At 50.8% G+C, this 22491-nt stretch overlaps 2 protein-coding genes across 3 annotated transcripts in view; both read left to right on the top strand.

Annotated features, from left to right (window-relative positions):
- Positions 1–534, top strand: part of LOC149331248 (mitochondrial basic amino acids transporter-like) — a 40611-nt gene extending 40077 nt beyond the window's left edge. Inside the window, exon 6 of the mRNA XM_089556421.1 lies at positions 35–534. Within this exon, the coding sequence (XP_089412547.1) occupies positions 35–347 (313 nt within the window). The 3' untranslated portion in view covers positions 348–534. The remainder of the gene's footprint in view (positions 1–34) is intronic.
- Positions 535–8662: 8128 nt separating this feature from the next.
- LOC149331247 (iris-like) lies at positions 8663–20907 on the top strand. Of its 2 annotated transcripts, none has more exons than XM_089556419.1 (3): positions 8663–10842; positions 11432–11721; positions 19509–20907. In XM_089556419.1, exons 1-3 carry the CDS (start codon positions 10643–10645, stop codon positions 20411–20413), a joined length of 1395 nt encoding a protein of 464 aa, XP_089412545.1. In that variant the 5' UTR covers positions 8663–10642; the 3' UTR covers positions 20414–20907. The 2 variants fall into 2 exon arrangements, with proteins under 2 accessions (XP_089412545.1, XP_089412546.1); XM_089556420.1 differs by having other exon boundaries at positions 10739–10842; positions 11418–11721.
- The last annotated feature ends 1584 nt before the right edge of the window (positions 20908–22491 follow it).

Here is a 22491-nt window from a genome sequence, read left to right as displayed (position 1 = left end):
TTCCTACAAAATTCTTGTCCGCTCACTGCTCCAGATACAAGGGTCTCTGGGACTGCGCCGTACAAAGCTATCGTCAGGAGGGACTCATGGTATTCACCCGGGGCCTCAATTCGACCCTCCTGCGGGCTTTCCCTACCAACGCGGCCATCTTCACGGTGGTAACTTGGGTGATTCGCCTGTGCGACCCGGAGGCTCGGCCCAAGGAAGAGCCCGTCACGCACCTGGCCATGACGCCGCACCACCACCACTTCCACCCTCAGTCCCACGTGATGATGCACTTCGAGTCCGAGCTCCACGTCAGCCGAGTCGTGGCCATGGCCTGGGACGAGCTGCACTTTCATTTTTAAAACGCCCTTCGCCAGCTGTGATGTCTTTCCTCGTGTTCTGTTGAAAGTGTATATTTAAAGTGCTGTGCCGTGTGGGGCCCTTTGTATACAACGTTTTTCAGCCCGTGCGTCGCCATGTTGTCCTCATTGCAGCTTCTGTCAGATCTGTACTGCTCCATTGTTACAGTAAAAATAAGATAAGTGTGAAGTTGTGGTAGCCTGCTTTTGTGAAGCGTCGCACTTCAGTCACGGACTTTTTCTTATTGGTGTAAAGCGCTTATTGTCTGCATTTTCTCTCTAAGCCTCACTTGGGTAGCAATACAGATCCGAACCCCCGAGTTAGAAACAGAGAGCAACCGTGTCTTTAACCGAGCTCTGCATACATGCCCACGTACGCAAGAGGATGCATTATACAGGTTCTCCAGGTAAGCTTGGAAGAATTTGCTGAAGAAGCAGTAGCTACAGACTGAGATAACTTCGACAGAATATATGAGCCTTTGCCTTAGGTCGAGTCACGAAAAGAGAGAACAATGTATCCCACTGTGTGAAAGAATATTAAACTGCATTCCATATTGGAGGACATTCCAGATCTAGTTTTTATCAACCTGCGATATTTTTATAACGAGAGCTCTGCTCTCCGCACTACAACTTCCAAGGTGAAAATTGGTGCACGTTTGACCTTGAGCCCGCAAAGCGGAGTTGCAGTAAGGGCCCATTCACACTTGCGAGTCGCAAAGGGCACGCGACCAGCAGTCGCTTGCGACCAAGCAGCAGCTCGACAACACCGTTGTTCACACTTGCAAGCGCGACCAGCGGGTCGCTTTCTCGTTAGATTCTCGTTTGAAGCGAAAACTCTCGGGAATGACGTTGTTCGCGTGCTTTCGAGAGTTTCGTCTGTTTTGGCCGCGCCTCCTGTACTCGCGCTCGGTCGTCTAAACTGCTATTCGCAATGTATACAACAACTACCCGAGCGAAGATTAGGTTGTCGTGACGGTTTTGACGTGCACCGCGGTCGTACAAGCGTCATGATGACAGAGGCGCGCTTCTCTGCAGGGCCGGCCTACCAGCCTGCAGTATGCCGGCCGCCGCGGCGTCACAAAAATGCGCAAATATTGCTTGTTCGCGTTCATGCCAAGCCCTTGGGTACAGGAATGTAAAAAATGAATCATTCTTGAAGATCGCTGGCCAGTACCGAGTTGCTGGTAGAAGGGATAACAGCGACAAAAGCAAATTTCTTCCCAGAGCCGCTTTGCTGCTGCTGCTCCATGCGGCTCGACTGCTGTCTGCTAGCCCCGCTGTTGAAGGCGCCGCGGAAGTCAAGCATGTCTTGATATTATTATGATACAAGGTCCACAATAAAGCGGTGACGAAAGCAGCATCTTAATTACTAGCGCTGGCCAGGATCCGAAGCGCCCTCAGTTACGACGTCGATATGAAACCGGCTAGGCTTAGCGACGACTACGGCAGCCCGCTGGGAGCAGCGCAGGTCGTCGCCCGGCGCGCCCGCGAGCGGTGTCGTCGCCGGAAGCTTGGCTCGCTCGCTGATTGGTTCAGAGGTTTGCGACTCGCAGTCGCGAGGCTGAAAAATCGAGCAGCGAGCGACTGGCCCGCGACTGTCGCTTTTCGACCAGGGCGACCGTTTGCGACTGTCGCTTTTCGACCAAAACAGTCGCGCGACCTCAGCTTCTTCGTTGGCGCTCGGTCGCTCAGTCTCGCCATGGATGAGGCGCACGCCGGACCGACTCCGGCGCAAAACCATGCTTAACCATGTTTAACAGAGCTTTAGCTCTTATCAATAGTTTGAACAAGCGCTAACCCTCCGCTAGTTTTTTTTTTTTTTTTTATTCCATGCTTCAGTAGCATTTTGCAAATGGTACGCTGCTCATCTCACCACAACTCTAGCAGACATATCTTACGCCGAGAAAAATCAAGAGGCAAGCTCGCTCTCATAGATTCTACACATCGTACAGCATTTTCCAACTGTAACCAGGTAATGGGGTTATTTCTTAGATGTTGAATAGAGCAGTTATGATGCTATAAACCTCTTTAGAGAAGAGAACCCTCATCCTTAGCAATCTATGCCTTTTGGTCTCTACGGCTACCGTAAGAGCTCCACTATATGGCTGATAAGCAAACCCCATTGCCCGCCTACTTTTGGCAAAAGGTGTACATGTACACTTCGTCGCTTTGTAGTATCGACAAAAAAAAAATAACTGAAGCTGAAGCGGTGATTGAGAATATACGAGCAGCCAAGACACTTTGAGGGCTGAGCGTAGAAGGTCCTGCGACCTGCGCGAGGCTAGACGGGACAAGGTAATGCGGAGGTCCACAGATGTCCCAAGCTGGAGGCTATCAAAGGGCGCGTGTAGTAACTGGCGGTCAAGAGGAAAAAATGTCAACAAAGGGCTACGGACTCTAAATAGGTTTCTCAGCAAAAGAAAATTCAGATTAGTTTTGTTTGTGGCTCTTCAGACGAGGCAGGCCGCGAGCTGCATTCCAGTGCTTCGCCCTCTGCTTAGTACCGGGCATGGAAGAACGGGCAGCATGGAAGCCTTTCGCTTCCCAAGCAACACATGTAATCGTCCCAATATTGCAAGTGGATGGTCTCCCTCTAAGCCTTTGTTGGACAGGCTTTTGCCTATACGTTTCCAATATTGGGCCGAATAATTGTGCTGCTTGGGTTGTCTGCCTCGTTTGTATGTGATGTTAATGTACCGTTTTGTTTGTTTGACGCACCAGTGTATAGTGGCACTAGGCTAAAGGTGATGGCTGCACTTGTAGGTAATTTTTAGCCTCGCGCACGCGCTTCCCTGTAGTGAAATGTTCTGGGCAAGCATTTCTAGTGCCTAGTGGAGTGCTTGAGTGAGAAATTACATTAGGAGCCTGCACTTCTGGTCGCCGCCTGCTTGATCTTTATTTTCTATGTATCGCTGGCACTTGAAGATGACTTTGTGATATTTGGGTCACCGATAACTGCGCTAGTTTAATCTAACCATAATAGAAATAATACGAGAACGGAGCGAAGACAGGAAAATAGGGGGTGAGGGCGCATCACAAGCGAAAACTATAAGCGGCACGGAATAAAGATAATCATTAGAGCGAAAAGCTCTAGTCTCCGCATGCAAAGCTCAAGGTCAAAACCGCTTGACAGTGACCTTCAACCAAGAGGAGGAGAGGAGGTGCGGCTGCGACGTCAGATCACATATCTCGCTTGTTCCTCACCGCTGCCTCCCGCCTTGGGTAACACCTGTGCCACCGCTCACCGAGTCACGTGCTCAGACAAAACAAAAAGTGGCTGTCTGGCAAAGCCTCATTAGACTACATCAAGGCTGAACAGCGTGCCGGGCCCTCGAGGCAAACGATTTGCAATCGAAGGCGAGCAGAGTCGGATCATCCGGCTGATACAGCTCGGAGACGAGGTACGTTGCAAAGAAAACATGCGGCGTACGATGCGGAGACGGATGAAGAACGAGAGCAGGGAGAGGAGAAAAGACTAAACTTGCTTAACCAGGCGTCGCCGAGCTTTTCGCTCGTCTCACTAGGTTCAGCGAGGTTGAACCGCAGCCAATTTTTACCAAGCAAATATATTGCTCACAACCTTCTGCACTTGCTACCAGGGACAAGACTTCCTTTTTCATTCATTGATGTAAAAGTAAAACTGCCATGTGCCTCCATTTCGGTTCTGTTTGTGAAGAGCTTCAGTAGGTTCCTTCGATGGAATGTGGTCTTGCTGTGAGATGTTTGTGCATTTCGAAGCAGGCCCATAGCACTACTTGCCGATATGGAAGGCCAGGTGAGGTACGAAAAGAACTTCATTCCATGCACGCTTCCGAGACCATAGCTCGCTTTGACCAAAGTAAGTGTTTGTACAATCTATCGTAACATCGTACGCTACGCCTGATTTCTATGATAAATTTCTTGACGGAAGAGACACATGAACACGCTTCAGAAAGGCTACTTCGACCAACTATGATTTACGGCATTCGCCTATAATTCCACAGCAACCTTTAGCGGGGAGAGCTCACAGTCGGATATTCGTTTTATATACAGGCAGATACGTGTAAACACCAGGAAGTGAAAGTCCACTCTTTTGTTCTGCACTCAATAACCACAAATAACAAATGTCAACCATAATGCATGAAACTCCTAACCACGTCGGTGCAATAAAAGTTCCTAATAGAAGAGGAATGTCCATAAATTGTGCGCTTGATGACAAATCTGCATTAAAGACGGGATAGCTTGTTCCGGTCATCATGGAAACATTTTCAGGCGCGTTCGTCGCCCATTCACAATGTCGATGCGATTCCTTGCTCTGTTTGTCTTAGGACCAACGGTCCGCTGGTCGGCAGCAGAGAAGGCGTTCAAATTTGGCGAGTGTTTGCATATGCATATTAAATCGGTTCCATATACTCAAAGAAAAGCGGTAAATTAAATACGTCTTGCGATGCATAGTACAACGCAATGTACTGATTCACAGAAGGAGAGACATTTCGGCAGCATAATGGCTCTTGAGAAGCAGACATCTGAAATCTTGAGAAGAGCACTGTAAAAGAAGCTGCGACAGTTAGGACAGACAGAGAGCTTGCATAATCTATAGCATCCCTTAGCAAAAACTAATGCGTTTGGAATATACGGTGGGCTATTTAAATTGTATTTTAAACATATTTTGTATTCGTGAATGCACTAAAAATATGTAGGAAATAGGTTCCTGAAATTTCATACTTGGTATTCGAAATATATTTTTAAAATGTGCCAAAAATATCTGACTTAAAGCATACTTCGAGCACTTTTCAAATACGCGAAAAAATATCTATGCAGTTTTAGCATCTTGTCAGTGTAATAAAAGTGTATTTTCGGAAATATGAAATTAATTCATCCAAAGTATACTTCAATTCTAAAAAACGGGCAGTCCTTGTACACGTATATGTATGCAGTTTAAGCATCTTGTCAATGTATTAAAAGTGTACTTTCGTGAATATGAAATTAATTCATCCGAAGTATGCTTCAATTCTAACAAACGGGCAGTTTTTTTAAACGTATTTGCACCACACTTCTAGCTGCCGTTGAACAGTCGAGTGCTCGAAATCGCGTTTCAGGAAATGGCATTTGCGTGTTGTCAATGTATTTGAAGTGTACTTCCGTAAATACGCAATTAATTCTTACAAAGAATACTGAAATTCTAGCAAATTGGCAGTCCGCATTAGCATGTTTGCAGCGCACTACAAGCTGTCGTTGAACAATCTAATGCTCGAAATCGAGTTTCGGGAAATCTCATTTTGGTGTTGGCCACGTATTTAAAGTGTACTTTCGTAAATACGCAATTAATCCGCCTGAAGTATATTTAAATTCTAACAAATGGGTAGTCCGCGTAAACATATTTGCATTACACTTCAAGCTACCGTGGAACAATCTAGGGCTCGAAATGACGTTTCAGCGAAGAGTGGAAACTTTCCCTTTCTTGTCATCCTTTCGTTTATGCTAACCTCTAGCAGGAAGGTGATCATCCCTACTACACGGGCGCTTCGAATGTCTTCCAACCGAATGTCATTCAGAGTGCGCCGATGAGGACGACTGCACTCATACTCTTGTTTACATAGCTGCGTACGAACAGCTAGTGCTCTTTTCATAACATAAAACGCAATCTGCGCTTTAGTTCTATTAAACAATTTGGTTTCTTTTTTACTGGTTGTACTCGTGCTTGTTCACGCAGTGCGATAATATGTGGGAAGCGATGATGCGATCGGACGCCTGAGAAACACTTGGCAGCCGGGTTGTTGGCATCGCGCAGGATCGGCGCTTCTCGCTTCTTGTCCCGGATTTCTCCGATGTGACCAGTACTTTTTTTAAACTACTTTACCCAGAAGTATGTTTGGCGACTGTTCGCTTTAACTGAAACGGCCTAACTTGTTATCCACAAGCTAGCGACGGCGACGACTGCTGCTGGCCGTAAAACACGGCTCGGCAGTCTGGGTGACACCGGCGTTTCCCGTTCATCGTACGCGTGCCCTGCGATGTAAGCAATAGTTGATTTCAGGTCACTGTTGCCAAAACTACACCCGGTGACCATTTGCATTCGTTAAAGCTTGTGATTCGCTCTTCACAACCGCCGCAATCACTGATCCAACTCTGCGGACTCGCTCGGCCTAGTCGTCGCTGAAGGAAAGAGCCGTCGTCGACTGAAATTGAGTTGGCAAGCGCTTATCGCTGGTGAGTGTTCAGGTGTGCACATGTGAAATATAGCCGTTCGTTTCGCTCACTTAGAAGCGCGAGCATATTCACACCGCCGCCTCATCACCGTGCTCTCGCTCAGCCGCCGACAAGGCTGACCGTCCGCCGACCGGATTCGTCGGTGTCGTTGGCCTGAAAAACATGTCCCTCTGCAATCATATTACAGTAAACTAGAGAGTTCACTATAATCACATGCTGTTGTTGAGCGTGATATATACTGTCGTTGTCGGACTGGTGTGACTGCCGCCGTTGTCGTCGCTGTACACTAAAAACGAGCTGAGGCTTTCGAATGCGTTTGAAAGTGTCGTGTAGCACCGCGGGAGTCCGTCGATTCCGAATGTCATTCCAATTCTCGAATGACATTGGACTCAGATGTCATTTGAACATTTCCGTGTGGGAACGTGGTTGCATTATACCAGCAAAAGCGCCTTGGGTACTTCTGCTGGGCCCGAATACGCCAGCGGAAAGGACCCCGACTGGCAAGACCGACCAGCTCCTTAGACGCCCATGTATCTTCTGGTTGACAGTTCGACTCCTGACCTATGCCTGACGCAAGTTTCAACTAGCAATTCCGTTCTCGATTAGCCGCAGATTCAAACGCTATCATTAGGGTACTACTGCAATGATTTGGCAGCCCACAGTCTTTGCGCAAAAAAAGCCCTCACCGGGCTAGATAGTGCGTCGCTTTCGGCGGGTATGTATAAGGCAAGCCATGTACAGTGTTTGTCGTCGAAGTATCTGTTCTCGCTTCGGCGAGCGCGGCTTCGGCCGCTTATCTGATGTTGTTTAGTTGCGTCCGCTCCGGCGGACGCAGTTGGTGCGCCGACGCGGGTCTATTCTTGCCTCTTTCTCTGATCTTTTACCTCTCCTCTATCTGCACGTGGCAGCGGTGGTGACTTGACTCGAGCCAGCAGGCAGGGCTGTGCAATATCTTTTTCATCCTTCTCTCAATAACAATAACGCTTGTCGTAGGATTCCCAGCTTGCCGCGTCTCTCTCGTCTTGGCATGCTGTGCGCAGGTATCTACCGTTCCCATTCAGTCACGTGGCCTTATAATTACAGACTGCGGCTAATTGGTGATAAATACCGTATTTTTGGGTGCACAAGACGCACCCGCCATATATGCAGGCTGTTATTGAAAAAATTGGTATATAACACTATTACCCCGTTAGGCTAGTGAGGCTTAATCAAACATGCTTATGCGACCATCGGAAAATGCACCGTACGTGTGAGAAGTTCTTAAGCAACGCTAAGTGATCGAAAAAGGCAACACTCACGCCATACCAGCCCACGTTTTAGCACAAAAGAAAAAAAAAGCGAAAGAACTCTCTTTATGTCCATAACAATATATTTTTACACAAAACCTTCAAGGTCTTCATCTTCGGATGCGCTATCGAAAAGGCAACACGTCTGAAGCATTCTCTTCGCACTACGTACTTGCAAAGGGTGACTAAAAGAAAACATCGGCTTCTCTTGGCTTGTCTTGACAATGGCGAGAAGCGCGACTGTCGCTATCTTTTGGCATTTCACATTACCTTTGCTTGGGGCCTCCGAAACGGCCGCGACTGTAAGATCCCGGAAGTGGTCAACCCCGCCGTTTCATGATAAAGTTCACCTAAAAAAGTTGCGCACGGCGGTCTCCGTATTGAAGTATTAACCATGTTACAACCGCGTTATTGGTAGTAATATTTTTTCGGTGAAAAAAGCTTAAACATGAACCTAAGCAATTTTTGAACTCGCAAAAAAAAAACCGGAAAATTCGCATATAAGACGCACCCTTGTATAGGACGCACCAGCAAGGTTTTGAAAAAAAAAACCGCGTCTTATACACCGGAAAATACGGTACTCGTGTACAATTTGTTCTCCAGTAGAAGCATTAACCCGTCTTACTCCATGGAGCCGCCCAGTAGACATTTTTTTAAGCCCGAGTAAATATATTTTTAATGTATTAAATGTATATTTTTAGTCTATTTCTAATGTACATTTTTAGTATATTTTTAATGCATTATAATATGCTAAGCGGGCAAAAATGTATTTTTCACGTATTTTTAAGAACGTTGAAAATATTATTCCTAGTATACTTAGAAAGCATTCGTATTGCGTTTAAGCATAGGGACAAAAAAAATGCGAAATAAATATAAAATTAATACAATACGTTTGAAATGCATTTTTAGCACAACCTATTTTTCGCTAAGGGATAGTCTCTCAAATTATCTTCACAGTGTTTCAATAGCACTCACATTACAAGAGTATAGGAGAAAATCTGTAACCCCTCTGTCAAAAGTAACCGAGCAACAGGTTTTTGGTTCTGAACCGTATAACGGAGCCTTTACGGCACCCCTAAGGATCGAAAGGTGTCGAAACGTGAGGACAAGGGTTCACCTTACATTACACAGATTCGGAGCTTAAAAGCTGCCACAAGTGCTTAGCCCGATTACTTTTGGCAAATACGGCACACCTGTCCCTGTGGGCGACCTCCGTGGCCTGTCGAAACCTGCAGTGTTCGCTAAATTTTAAGCAGAACGCACCTGCGGCCATGTTAAAGGGAGATTTTCGAGGTGATTGCTCGAACCTTTCGCTCTCACGTACCGCCGCCGCGGTGGCTCAGTTGTTATGGTGCTCGGCTGCTGACCCGAAAGACGCGGGTTCGATCCCGGCCGCGGCGGTTGAATTTCTTTGGAGGAGAAATTCTAGAGGCCCGTGTACTGTGCGATGTCAGTGCACGTTAAAGAACCCCAGGTGGTCGAAATTTCCGGAGCCCTCCACTACGGCATCGCTCATAGCCTGAGTCGCTTTGGGACGTTAAACCCCATGAACCAACCAACCACTCTCACGTACCGCCATAGCCTACAAATATGTGGCCCTCTTCTGCTCGCAATTTTTAAGGCGAAAGCCTTTAATGCCTCATCGTTGTCGACAGAAGGTTGTCAGCAGAGGCGTCACGCTTTTCGGTTGGTCGAAATGGTTATGATGTCAGAGTGCGCGTATTCGAAGTAATTGGGTCACCCATGGATGCCTGACGCCCCCTCTTGGAGCAGACAACTAAAAAATACTTGTCGTCCGCTCCGGCAGGGGCGTAAGGCGTCGGTGGGTGACCACATTACATACCTCATTACTGCGAACAGAGCCATGGATAGAACCGAACTCATCGAAGCAGAGAGAGAGTCGTGCTAAAGAAGCAGTCAAAGTCTGCTGTAAAAGTGTGTAGTTGTAATGTGTAGTCAAAGTGTGTAGTCAAATAAAGCACTAGTACAGCACAAACAGTCTCGCAGAAGTCAATGCCAAACAGTGCGTCAGGAAAGGCTTTCGCCTTGCAGCACTTTAGAGAGCCAAAGTGCCCCCTGCATTTTGTGAACAGTCCTGCCCAAGTAGACTAAATGAAATCACAGCCAGTGGGGCGCGCGACCGACCTCTGTGCCCCTGGCAGCAGCTTAACGGCTAAGTAAGGCTGCTACCAGGACAAACATGGGAGAGGCCTTGGCCCTGCAGTGGGCGTTGTCAGGCTGATGATGATGATGATAAAGGCGAAGCCTTTGAAGGCCATCAGTTCAGTGTCATGTGCCGTGAGTAGCTACCGATGGCACCAATCTACAGAGCCTCGTTCAGCAGGTTTTCTTGTTAGACTCTTAATAAATCGCATATTTTCACTGCCTATTTTGTAGAAAATGCTACAGCGCTCTACTCAACCTCGATTAGTACTGCTTGTCTATAACCAGTTCTATTAGCTGTAATTTGCGCAATGTAATATATGAAAATATGCTTGACGATGATTTTCTGAAGATTGGATTCGATTCGAGAAACTTTATTGATCTAAAAGATCAATGGGATGGGATGAATGGCCCCCTAACGGAGGGCGACCTTTCCCGCCCAGTCCGCAAGCTTGGTTTGCGTGTTCTTGCCAGGCTCCCTCAGGAGCCTAAGCCAGGCCTCCCGGGAGGAAGCCGGAGGATGATTTTCTAAAGACGCACCTAGGAGTGCTTCTCGTGTGATGGGTAGGTGGCGTCACCGCATAGGGAAGTAGAAGAGGTGTTGCTCGTGCCCCGCGAAGCGCGCTTTGGCCTCGTGCAGAAGAATCAGAAGAAGAGACGATGTCCTCCCGACCGGTGGCCTCGCATCGGCGTTCGAGCTGCGTGCTGAGCAAGCCTTCGTCGCCGGAGCCCAGGCGGCCGAGCTTCTGGAGCTCGAGCTCCTCGTCCGCCAGCTACGCGACCAGCTCGGTGGGGAGCCTGGAAGTCGCCCCCGCCCACGAGTCCGAAGATGTGGTGGAGCCGCGCAGCGAAATTGAAAGGTACACCATTTCTCGCGCTCGGCTTTCACGAGCAGACCTTGGGTGCAATTACGTGCTTTACACAGAAGACTTCAGTGAAAGGCCTGTCCAGGGTTTACTTTGGGATGGTGATTGGCATCGTATTAGTGGCAATATATTTGTTGAACCGAAGAACTTAGTGGCATGTCAAATTCAGGGCCAAGTACCACCATCGGATCCCTGACCTGAGTGTGTCCGTTGAATGCACGAGCCTTTCGTAATGCCTTACCTGGTGTCGTGAACGTAGTAGCATCTGAGCCGTGTGCTCGAAGGAGAGATCCTTTCGGTGCGTGGTGAAGGCGGGCATAACAACGCAGACGCTATGCTTTTTTTCGTACTAGAGTTTTCACTCGACCGGGCCCAAACCGAGACCCCATTCGAAGTCAAGGGGTGACAGTTTCGTCAGTCCTGAATCTGTATGTCACCCATACTATAATGCAGTAAGCCTCATTCAGCACCGCTGATAGAGAGCTGCTGTAAGAAAGATATGTTTTCGAACGCGATCTTCTGGCCGTCTTATGATTGTAAATAAAAAATCTGGAAATAATATCCACAAGATACCGGTTCGCAGGTTTCTGCGCGCGCCGTTCAACATCGAGCCCGAGATGGCCGGACCGCTGCTGCAGTTCCCGCTGGACATGTACCTACGCATGCGCCAGGAAGGGGGCAACGTGCTCCTTTCGCCCTGGTACCTGTCCTGCATGCTGGTCATAATGTACCACGGCTCTGGCGGCGCCACCCGGCGTCAGATCGCGCGCGTACTCCACACGGACGATGACGGCGGGATAGTGGAGCGCTTCAACAGCCACGCCAGCCGCCTGTTCTGCCGGGACTACCACAAGCCTCGACACACCCACTCGGGTAGCGTGCCTTTCCTGCCTCTTTAAACCCAACTACCGAGCGATAGCTTTCATGATGCGGTCGATGAAAAAGTCTCCATGCCGATATACCATCATTCTTCTCGAAAAAAAAACGTACCGCGAGAAACAACTGCAACAAGAAAGTTCCGCGCTCTGAGCCCGACATCAGCCAGGTCGTTAGTAACACATGAGGTGGTGGACATTGGTGTCGGAGGCGGGTGCTTCGCAGTGAGGGCATTTTTCCGGCGCAGGAATCTTCTCACTTCGCCACTGGTTGCGAACTGCAGGCCTAAGGGCCACTCCAACCCGCAGAGAGACCTCCTCGGTCTGAGACAATCGGTTAAAGAACACCCCCACTTTGGCGCTTCCCCGTGAGGTGCAAAGTTAGAATCTAAAGTTCGGCCGCTTCGCTGGTCTTCAAGCACCGCCGAGTTTGGGAACTCCTAGGACCGATCAACAAAACTAAATTTGCAGCGTGGAAGGAAATGTTATCAAAAGGGTGCACTGGCGGACCCAGTGGCGTGTGTAGTGCATAAGGTAGTGCGCCGAAACACTTCGCAGTAGGTAGCATTGGATTGGAAAACTTTTTATTATCGGCTTGAGTAACAAGTGGATTAGTTGACCTTGCTAGATGCAGTCAGCGGAGACTGGCGGCGGCCTTTTAAGCTCTTGTCACGAACTGTACTTGTGTTTCAGGCCGGGGCTGAGCAGCATGGTCTTCCACGGGCCCGGGTGCTCGAGCCTCTGAAGCGATATTCGTAGGATGTATCGGACAGTCCCAGAAGATGTGGTCTGCCGTGGTTTTGCCGCCACATTTGCTGCACCGCGGCTTAAATCCATCCGGGTACACATGCCATAGGATAACGAAGTTAGGAAGAGTGTAACGGCCTTTATTGACAGTTGTGAAGGCCGGTTAGAGCGAGCAAGGACAGGTCCGGACCCGGAACAGTTCACGCTCTCGTCTCGCGCCGCGCGTCGGCTCTGCTGCTTCAGCTGCCGATCGTCGTCTTCTCGTCTCGCGCCTCGCCTCGGATCTGCTGCTCTGACTGCTGATGATCTCCCTCTTTACATTTGGCCCCGGGGGGAAAAAGAGCCATCCTGGCGATTTAGGGGGTCAACACGACGCAGGGGTCGTAGTGCGGCTTCAAACGCGAAACGTGGACGGTCTCGCGCCCACGTCGTCGGAGATCGGGTGATGGCGTCACGGGCTCAACTACGTAAGTGACGGGAGAAGTGCGCTCAAGGACGCGGTAGGGTCCCTGGTAGTTCGGCAGCAACTTGCTAGAGAGACCTGGTGCAGCAGAAGGCACACGGAGCCAAACAAGGGATTGCGGCTGAAAAGTGTCGGTGCCATGGGAGTGGTCCAAGCGGTATTTCTGGCGCCCTTGGTCGTCGGACGTGAATGACCGGGCGAGCTGGCGGCACTCTTCAGCGTGTCTGGAGGCTTCAGATACGGTTGTGGTTTCTGACGAATCAGGATGATAAGGAAGAATAGTGTCGAGCGGCGAGGATGGTTCACGGCCGTACAGAAGGAAGAATGGTGAGAAACCAGTAGTGCTCTGCGTAGCGGTGTTGTAGGCATACGTGACGAAGGGGAGGACGACGTCCCAGTTAGTATGGTCGGCCGCCACGTACATTGACAACATGTCACCTAATGTTCGATTGAAACGTTCAGTCAAGCCGTTCGTCTGGGGATGATAGGCAGTAGTGGTGCGGCGAGTAATGTTGCATTGCTGCAGGAGAGATGAAACGACGTCTGACAAACACCCGCCCACGGTCGCTCAACAGTTCACGCGGTGCTCCGTGCCGAAGTATGAAATGGTGCAAGAGGAAGGTGGCAACATCCCGCGCTGTAGCAGCTGGGAGGGCGGCTGTTTCAGCGTACCGTGTCAGGTGGTCTACAGCGACGATAACCCAGCGGTTTCCTGCAGCAGTGTACGGAAGGGGTCCATACAGGTCAATGCCAACTCGGTCAAATGGCCTGGATGGGCAAGGCAAAGGCTGCAGAGGGCCGGTCGAATGATGATGACCGAGCTTGCGGCGCTGGCAATCGGGGCAGGAACGGACGAATTTTCGAACGTAGTTGTACATGCCGCGCCAGTAATAGCGGAGGCGAAGCCGGTTGTAGGTCTTGAAAGCACCGCCGTGACCAGCTTGCGGTTCGCTATGAAAGGCTGCGCATATTTCTGAGCGTAAATGTCCAGGGATCACTAGGAGCCATTTGCGGCCATCAGGGAGATAATTTCGGCGGTACAAAATCCCATCATGAATAGTGAAGTGGGCGGCCTGACGGCGGATTGCACGCGGTACCGACACGACAGAACGGTCTGAAAGATAACGTACAAGAGAAGTGATCCACGGGTCCTTGGACTGCTCGTTGGGCATATCGTCCAATGACAAGGGGGCGCAGTCGATGGCGGGAGGAGAGGCACATTCATTGGCTAGAGGTGAACGAGACAAAGCGTCGGCGTCGTTATGCTTCCTGCCAGAGCGATAGATCACACGAATATCGTACTCCTGAAGGCGTAAGGCCCATCGGGCGAGGCGGCCATTTGGGTCTTTTAGGGAGGACAGCCAACATAGGGAATGGTCCGTGACGACCGCGAAAGGCCGGCCGTATACGTAAGGTCGAAATTTCCCGATTGCCCAAACGATTGCCAAGCACTCTTTTTCAGTGACGGAGTAGTTTTGCTCTGACTTCGTCAGGGTGCGGCTCGCGTATGCAACAACATACTCCGCACACCCCGGTTTCCGTTGAGCAAGAACAGCACCGATACCAACGCCACTGGCATCTGTGTGGATTTCAGTTGGAGAAGCAGGGTCAAAGTGGCGCAGCACGGGTGGAGAAGTAAGTAGACGGCGCAACGTGGTGAACGCTTCGTCACAGGCAGGACTCCAACTTGATAAGTCGCTACTGCCACGAAGAAGGCCAGTCAGGGGTGCGATGATAGAAGCGAAATTTCGGATAAAGCGTCGGAAGTAAGAACATAAGCCGATGAAACTGCGAAGTTCCTTCATCGTAGAGGGCTTCGGGAACTCAGAGACAGCACGAAGCTTTGCTGGGTCAGGAAGAACACCCTGTTTTGACACGACGTGGCCCAAAATCGTCAACTGGCGAGCAGCAAAGCGACATTTCTTTAAATTGAGTTGAAGCCCGGCTGCCGCGAGGCATCTCAAAACGTGCTCTAGGCGAACGAGGTGCGTCTGGAAATCTGGGGAGAAAACAACGATATCGTCCAAGTAACATAAGCAGGTTTTCCATTTCAGGCCGCGCAGTATGGTGTCCATCATTCGCTCAAAAGTGGCAGGGGCATTGCACAGTCCGAAGGGCATGACGTTGAATTCATACAGCCCGTCAGGCGTCACAAAGGCTGTCTTAGGGCGGTCATCGTCGGCCATCGGGACTTGCCAATACCCCGAACGGAGATCTAACGATGAAAAGAATTCAGCTCCCTGCAGGCAGTCAAGTGCGTCGTCAATGCGGGGCAGCGGATAGACGTCTTTTCGGGTGATTTTGTTGAGGCGCCGGTAGTCAACGCAAAAGCGGATAGAGCCGTCTTTCTTGGTGACAAGGACGACGGGGGAAGCCCAAGGACTGTGTGATAGTTGTATGACGCCACGCTGCAGCATATCATTCACCTGGGTGTCGATAACCTGGCGTTCGGTGGCCGAGACGCGATATGGGCGTTGGCGCAACGGCGAATGGGCGCCTGTGTCGATCCGATGGGTAACAGCTGAAGTGCGGCCCAAACGGTGGTGAGAGAAGTCAAACGATGACCGAAACTTATCTAGCAGGGTCGCAAGCTGGGTCTTCTCCGGTGGCGAAAGATTCGCTTCGATTGAGCCCGCGAAGACGGCCTCGGGAGCGGGATCAGGAGACGGTGGGGAAGAAGTAAGTGACGACACTTGCGGGCGGCAGGAGTCGTCCTCAGGAAGGTCCCAGGTGACGACGGAGGCGAAGGGCTGGACATATCCCAAGCATTCACCGCGAAGAAGAGTGGAGGGGCACAGGAATGGATTCGTCAGGGGCAAGGCGCTGCAGCCGGCTGAGACGGTAAGCACGGCGAATGGCAGGGGTAGACAGTGGCGAGAAGCGAAGGAGTCGGACGGGATGAAGATGACAGGGCCGTTGGATGCAGAGTCGCAATGAACAGAGACGAGCACAGCAGAGCACGGCGGGATCATGACGTCATCAGCCACAGTCAGCTTGGAGCACAAGTTAGTGGAAGCGTTCACCGAGTCGTCGCCGAATGGAAGAAGGGCGACTTCGGAACGAGTGCAGTCGATGACAGCGTCATGTTGGGAGAGAAAGTCCCAGCCTAAGATGACGTCGTGAGACGGCGATGGGAAGACGATGAATTCAACAATATACAGAACGTCCTGAATAGTAACTCGGGCTGTACATGCCCCCAAAGGCGCGATAAGTTGCGAATTAGCGGCGCGAAGCATAAAACCATATAGCGGAGTCATCACTTTTCGTAACTGGCGGCACAATTTTTCACTGAGTACAGATACAGCAGCACCGGTGTCAACAAGCGCGAAAGCATCGGTGCCCTTCGCAGAAACCGCGATCAAATTTGTCGGAGAAAGTCGAGGTCTTGAGCTTGGCGACGAGCACGCAGTTCTTGCCTCCGGAACTGCGGGCACTAGTTTTCCGAAGGGGAAGAGGGACGACGGCGCATCGGGGAAACCGAGCGGCGACGCGGAGATGGAGAACGGCGGCGAATAGACGGGTTGAGATCGGAGGAAGCAGTGGTCTCAGAAGGCATAGTGCGGTGAAAAGGCTGGGGAGGGGCGTAGGCGTAACCTCGAGGGTCGGGATCGGCAGCACGGGACAACACTTGGCGGCGGCAGTGACGCATCACGTGACCAGGAATGCCACAGGCATAACAAGTGGGTAAGTTGTCCGGTGTCCGCCATGGACGGAAACGTTGCGGTGGTGGCCGGGCAGGACGAAATGGTGTCGACTGCGGTGGACGCTGGTACGAAACGAACGTTTCTGGCCGGGGACGCCTGACGGCTTCGGCGTAGGTAAGTGGCGCAGCGACGGGAGGCGAAGAGGAAACCGATGGCAGGGCTTCGGACACTTGCTCCCGAATGACGTGCTGAAGTGTCGGAGTTAGGTTAGAAGGACTCGGAACAGCAGGAAGAAGCGACAGCTGCCGCGCAACCTCCTCACGGACAAACTGCTTGATCTGGAGCAGTAGCGAGCTGTCTTCTGTCGTCATGCTGAGGCTAGTAACTGTGTCTGTCTGTGGAGACGGCTGCCGAGTGAAAACGCGCTGTCGGCGAAGCTCATCGTAGCTTTGGCAGTGGTCGAATATATCGGTAACAGAGGTGACGTTCTTGCCCACAAGCATATTGAAAGCGTCGTCTTCGATTCCTTTAAGGACGTGTTTAACTTTATCGGCCTCTGCCATGGACGCATTGACACGCTTGCAGAGATTGACGACGTCTTCGATGTAGTTAGTGTATGATTCACCGCTCTGCTGTGCACGAACGCGAAGACGCTGCTCGGCGCGAAGTTTGCGTACCGCCGGACGGCCGAAGATGTCAGAGAAGCTGGTTTTGAATTCGGTCCAAGTGGTGAAGTCCGATTCGTGGTTTTGGAACCAAAGGTGGGCAACGCCGGTCAGGTAGAAGATTACGTTGGTAAGCTTCATACTGTCGTCCCATCGGTTATGAGCGCTCACCCTGTCGTAAGATGACAGCCAGTCCTCCACGTCGTTGTCGTCCGTGCCGCTGAAGACGGCCGGGTCGCGCTGGCGGAGCGCACCATGGCAAGCAACGGGTGCCGGCGAAGAGCCGGCTGGCTGGTTGGCGTTGGCAGGCATGGGGGTAGCGATGGTCCGGTTGCGTAGCTCCAGGACGGAATCCCGCAGCCTCCACCAAGATGTAACGGCCTTTATTGACAGTTGTGAAGGCCGGTTAGAGCGAGCAAGGACAGGTCCGGACCCGGAACAGTTCACGCTCTCGTCTCGCGCCGCGCGTCGGCTCTGCTGCTTCAGCTGCCGATCGTCGTCTTCTCGTCTCGCGCCTCGCCTCGGATCTGCTGCTCTGACTGCTGATGATCTTCCTTTTTACAAGAGTTTTAGTTTGGAGTTTTCTCCGCGGTACCTCCTATTCTTAAGTTAGGTTTTTATGCGGAATTGGGAAGATTAGCCTTTCTAGCCTCTAATTCTGCGTGATCTCGCGATAGGTATTAACGCCGTCTCTTGACGTTCCGACGTCGAGTTAGCATCTACAGCTCGACCGATAGATCCTCGAGCTTTTTCGTGGGCTGCCTCATTCCCCGTGTTTGACGAGTGAGCCGGTACCCAGACCAATTGCACGTCTTTCCTGTGTTTCGGGCAATTCTTGAGAATTCCCAAACAGATGCGAGACATTGTGCCGTTGGTGAAATTTCCAATGGCTGCTTTTGAATCGCTGACAATCACTTCTGCTCGCGAGTATGTCATCTTACTGATGAAAAAGGCCTGCACGAATCGGCATAGATCATTTTCCTTAGCTCCTCTTCTCCGTTCCCTATGCGTCGGATCAGTCTAACGGTATGGTGTACCGAGACGTTTGGCTTTTCAATGGTTTCGATGATGGGATAGACCTTTGTCCTGCAGTGGGCGTAGTCAGGCAGATGATGATGATGATGAAGGGTATAACGCGATATCTTTAGTGGGTTAACGCCCATATATGCAGAATACGTCATTCTCTACTTAACATAGATGGCGGTGAGTCCTCATGCCACCACCAGCGCAGTGGCGCCGCGCCTATGCCATGCGCAACTGCACTGGCACGCGGTTGTTTATATCACAACCACCGGTAGGGATTGCGCGACCTATGTTGGTCTTCACGAGCAACTTCTCGTGTAGCTGGCGCGAAGCTCCTCCGAACTTTCCCGAGCTTATCCGAGTAAGCTCGGGCAGTAACTGGGGTTGCTAGGCAACGGCACGAAATCGTACGCACGTACGTACGATGACAAGATTCTTGGTCGGTGTTGATGAGCGTTTGAATATTTTCGCACTAATATCAAACACTCAGCTCACACCGCCTGTGGGCACAACGGGCTGGTGGAGAGCCGAACACCTCCCTAAACACCACCTGGCAGTTGTAGGCTTCACAAAAACTCCAACGCCCTTGACACCGACGCCGTCGAAGTGTGTTCGCCCTCATGGCCCTCCTAATGCTATGGCATTAATTGACTACAAGAATAGATACTACGTACCGATGAGGAGCTTCGTACCATTGACCGATGCACTACGTACCGATGAGAATACCGATGAGAAAGAGTTTAATTTCTTTTTTATGCAAGAGGAGCGACATTCCATCCCCAGAGCCATGGGGTACCAACCGGATTGAAATTATACAAACTTTCTCCTTGCCTGGCGATCGGCTTCTCTCGAGAGAAAAAAGCTCCAAAAATTAGTCATGGTCCCCACCTAGTAGCAATGAAACACCATGTGCGACAGTGCTCCTTGGCCAAGCTGTTTTGGCGCAATGAAACTTCATCGCTCTCGATTTAGCTGCTTTTGAACACATCTCTTTACCCATGTTAACGAGGTACCGCAAGGCAGAGGACGGAGACGTAGAAGGAGAGAACAGGTGCCTACTATCAACTGACAAACATTCATTGGGACACGCAATATATACATAAATTTTTGTCAGTTGATAGTGAGCACCTGTTCTGTCTATACGTCTCCGTCCTCGTGCTTGTGGTGCCTCGTTAACATGGATCCATACCAACTTGTCCAGTTTTCCACTCTTTTGCAATACGTCTCTTTACATTTTGTGCAGGCCTTAAGGTGACCTCCTACGCCGGCCTATACCACGATGCTCGGGTCAGCGTGTCCAAGGAGTTCAAGGATCCGCTGTCAAGCCTGGACATGCACGTGCACATCCAGGACTTCGCCGAGAGCCCCGAGCAGAGCCGTATCGCCTTGGATGGCTTCCTCCGAGCCCTGACCGGTTTCTGCTTCGAGCGGGACGTCTTCACCGGGGACAGCGTCGACCTGGACACGTTCGTGGTCCTGGCCAGCGTCTTCTGCTTCGGCTCACGCTGGTTCGTCGCCGGCGGAGCCAAGCGCTCGACGGGAGAGTTCCACGCCGAGAGTGCGAGGGACAGCCGCGGGGACGGCTACGTCCAGACGCTGACCATGACGGGAAGCTTCCAGTACGCCCAGTTCAAGAGAAGCGACGCCTTCGAGGGCATCTTGTTGGACATCCCGTACCAGGACCCTCGGCGCTCCCTTGCAATCTTTCTCCCGGCACCCTCTTCCAACCTGGCAGCCTTGGAGAAGAGCTTGACCGCCTCCGTGATATTGACGTGCTTGGGCCGGCTTGCAGAGCGGGGTCTGGTGGAGGTGACCCTGCCCAGGATGAAGGTGAAGTGCCTCACAGACCTGAAGCACAACCTTCCACCAATGGGAGTTGTGGACGCCTTCAGCGACTCCGCTGACTTCGTCAACATAGCGCGCATCGTGGGGCTCAGGGTGTCGGCGGCCAAACATCTCGCCGTGTTTCGAGCTGGCCACAGGGGACCCAAAACGGCGGCGGCCCAAGTCGTGGCCAAGGAAGCCGTGTGCTCCGCTAAGGACAAAAGTGTCTTCAAGATAACCGTTGACCGGCCGTTTCTTTTCATGGTACTCGCTCGCGACCCAGACACTGTCCTCCTCCTGGGATCATTTACTCACGTTCTTTGACCCCTAGCACGTATTACATTTAATTCTATCTCAGCCACACACCCCTTAACTACGTCCAGCTTTGCGGTTTGCTTCTGCTTTGAGTTTTCGTATATAGTTTACATGGTCTCATCGCTCTCTTTAAGCTCCAAATGTAAAGCGTGCCCCCCGCACGGCCGGCGTTGTTTTGATAGGTCCATTTTGGTAGTTTTCAATGCTATACATGCTGTTATTGCCAGATAATTGGAATTCGTGTTGATGGACAACTACGATTATGGTGTTTTTGCGTTGGAGTCGGTCTGTGAAATTAGGCACGAGGAAAAAGGGGGAACTGGAACGCACTTAAAAAGAAAGTACATCGAAAATTTCCATTCTATAAAAAACTTATGCCAAGATGCTTACACACCTAAGTACTACATGGATTGCTTTGCAGAACAGCAGAAATTAAAAGGTGTGTCAGTTATAATCAATTTGATCAGTGCGCTAATAAAGAGCTCTTTCATTTTCCTGGCGCAGACATGGGCGTCCCTTTTCTCTGGGAAGTTTATACGTAATCGTTACTGCTGCCATCATATCTATTCTGCACTGTGTATGGCGAATCTTGTGAGTTGAAACTGATTTCTTGAAATCGTCTTTTTTGTTTTGAGAAGGGAATGAGATTGGAACGAATCTCCTCAACCCTTTCCCAACGTTATCATCGAGGAAACAATTGTATCGTCGTGGCGACCGCCCACGTGACCCGCTGCGCCGAAACAAAAGCCCTGCCGCGTGATACTGCGGTGCAAATCGCAAACGTTTTCATCAAGCATATTTCTTTTGCGCCACGGCGTCGCAAAAGTTCTCATCCGTGATAGAGGAACAGCATTTATGGCCAAGTTTACTCAAGCCATCCTGAACTAGAGCCACACAAGCCACCGGTGAACCAGTGCGTAACAAAAATTCAGGGGGACACTGGCTGTCTATAGTACGTAGAGGCGAAAGCGTTATGCGCACCACTTTGACTGCCTTTGTAGCAGTGGTGACGTCATTACTGGATGACGTCACACATAATTAAGTGACGTCCTGCCTCTCTCGTATCTCGGTGGGTACCCGAACCGCGCCGTAAGGGCCTTAAGGAAAATGAAATGAAATGAAAATTGCTTTTAAGGAAAACAAATGCCTGTCTCTCATATCTGGGTGTACACCCGATGGGAATGCACGCCGCAGTACATGTCTCTAAAACAACCTTCTAAGACAGCACCGTATTCACTACACGCGCGGCTCCTCCTCCGCCTTGCCGCAGCTTTTCGCTTCGAGATATCCAGGCTTAACCTCAGCTAAGACAACACAGCCAATGTTTTGAGGAAAGGATATGGCGCAGTAATTCTGTCATCTCGGTGGACACCTGAACCGCACTGTACAGGAAGGGAGGAAGTGGTAGTGGAAGAAGAAAGACAAAGAGAGGCCGTAATGAAGGAAATGAAAATTGTATTTGAGGAAACGAAACTGCCTCACATATCTCGGGGGACACCCGCCATCCAGGCGCTAGATGTAACCCCGGACGGACGAATGGGAGAATGAGCCATTAAAGGCTTTCGCCTTAATTCATCGCTGGCCATGTCTGCGGACACCGAACACGAGACCATAAATGCCATCCCTGGTTATGTCGTCTGTGCATACAGCACCGCTGTGCAGAAAACCAACCAGCTGACACCGCTTAGGCTCGTCCACGGCAGGCGGGCAACCGCCATGCTTCTAAACGTCACCGACGAACACAACACCGGCGTCGCCGCCTTCCTTTAGAGCGCAGAAGAATCCCGAATACTTCTTCGGCTACGGATCAAGGACCAACAGCACACCGATACCAGGCGCTACAGTCTACGCCGACACCACACGGAATACAAGTCCGGTGAGCGTGTCTGAGTATATGGACGTCCATTCACCGCCGAGGACTCAGCGAAAAGGTTTTGCGCCACTTTTACGGCTCGTACTAGATTATTCGTCAAACAGGACAAGTAACAGCGTCTCAGCGGAGCCGTTGACGCCCAGAAAGTATACATATTGTGCGCCTGAAGCCTTACTAACAGCGCTATTGGACGCTTTGTGTTTGTATCGCTGTA

This window comes from Amblyomma mixtum, chromosome 8, assembly GCF_055824585.1.
Source record: "Amblyomma mixtum isolate Tamu chromosome 8, ASM5582458v1, whole genome shotgun sequence".
NCBI classification, from domain to species: Eukaryota; Metazoa; Arthropoda; class Arachnida; order Ixodida; family Ixodidae; genus Amblyomma; species Amblyomma mixtum.
Note: the sequence above shows the minus strand (reverse complement) of the source record. Positions and strands in the feature narration are given on the sequence as shown.

Bases quoted from the DNA above. Each gene is read 5' to 3' on its own strand.
- LOC149331247 (XM_089556419.1), top strand. From the start codon at position 10,643: ATGTCCTCCCGACCGGTGGCCTCGCATCGGCGTTCGAGCTGCGTGCTG. The intron at 10,843-11,431 runs GTACACCATTTC...ACCGGTTCGCAG, and splicing joins CCGCGCAGCGAAATTGAAAG to GTTTCTGCGCGCGCCGTTCA. The intron at 11,722-19,508 runs GTAGCGTGCCTT...CATTTTGTGCAG, and splicing joins GCCTCGACACACCCACTCGG to GCCTTAAGGTGACCTCCTAC.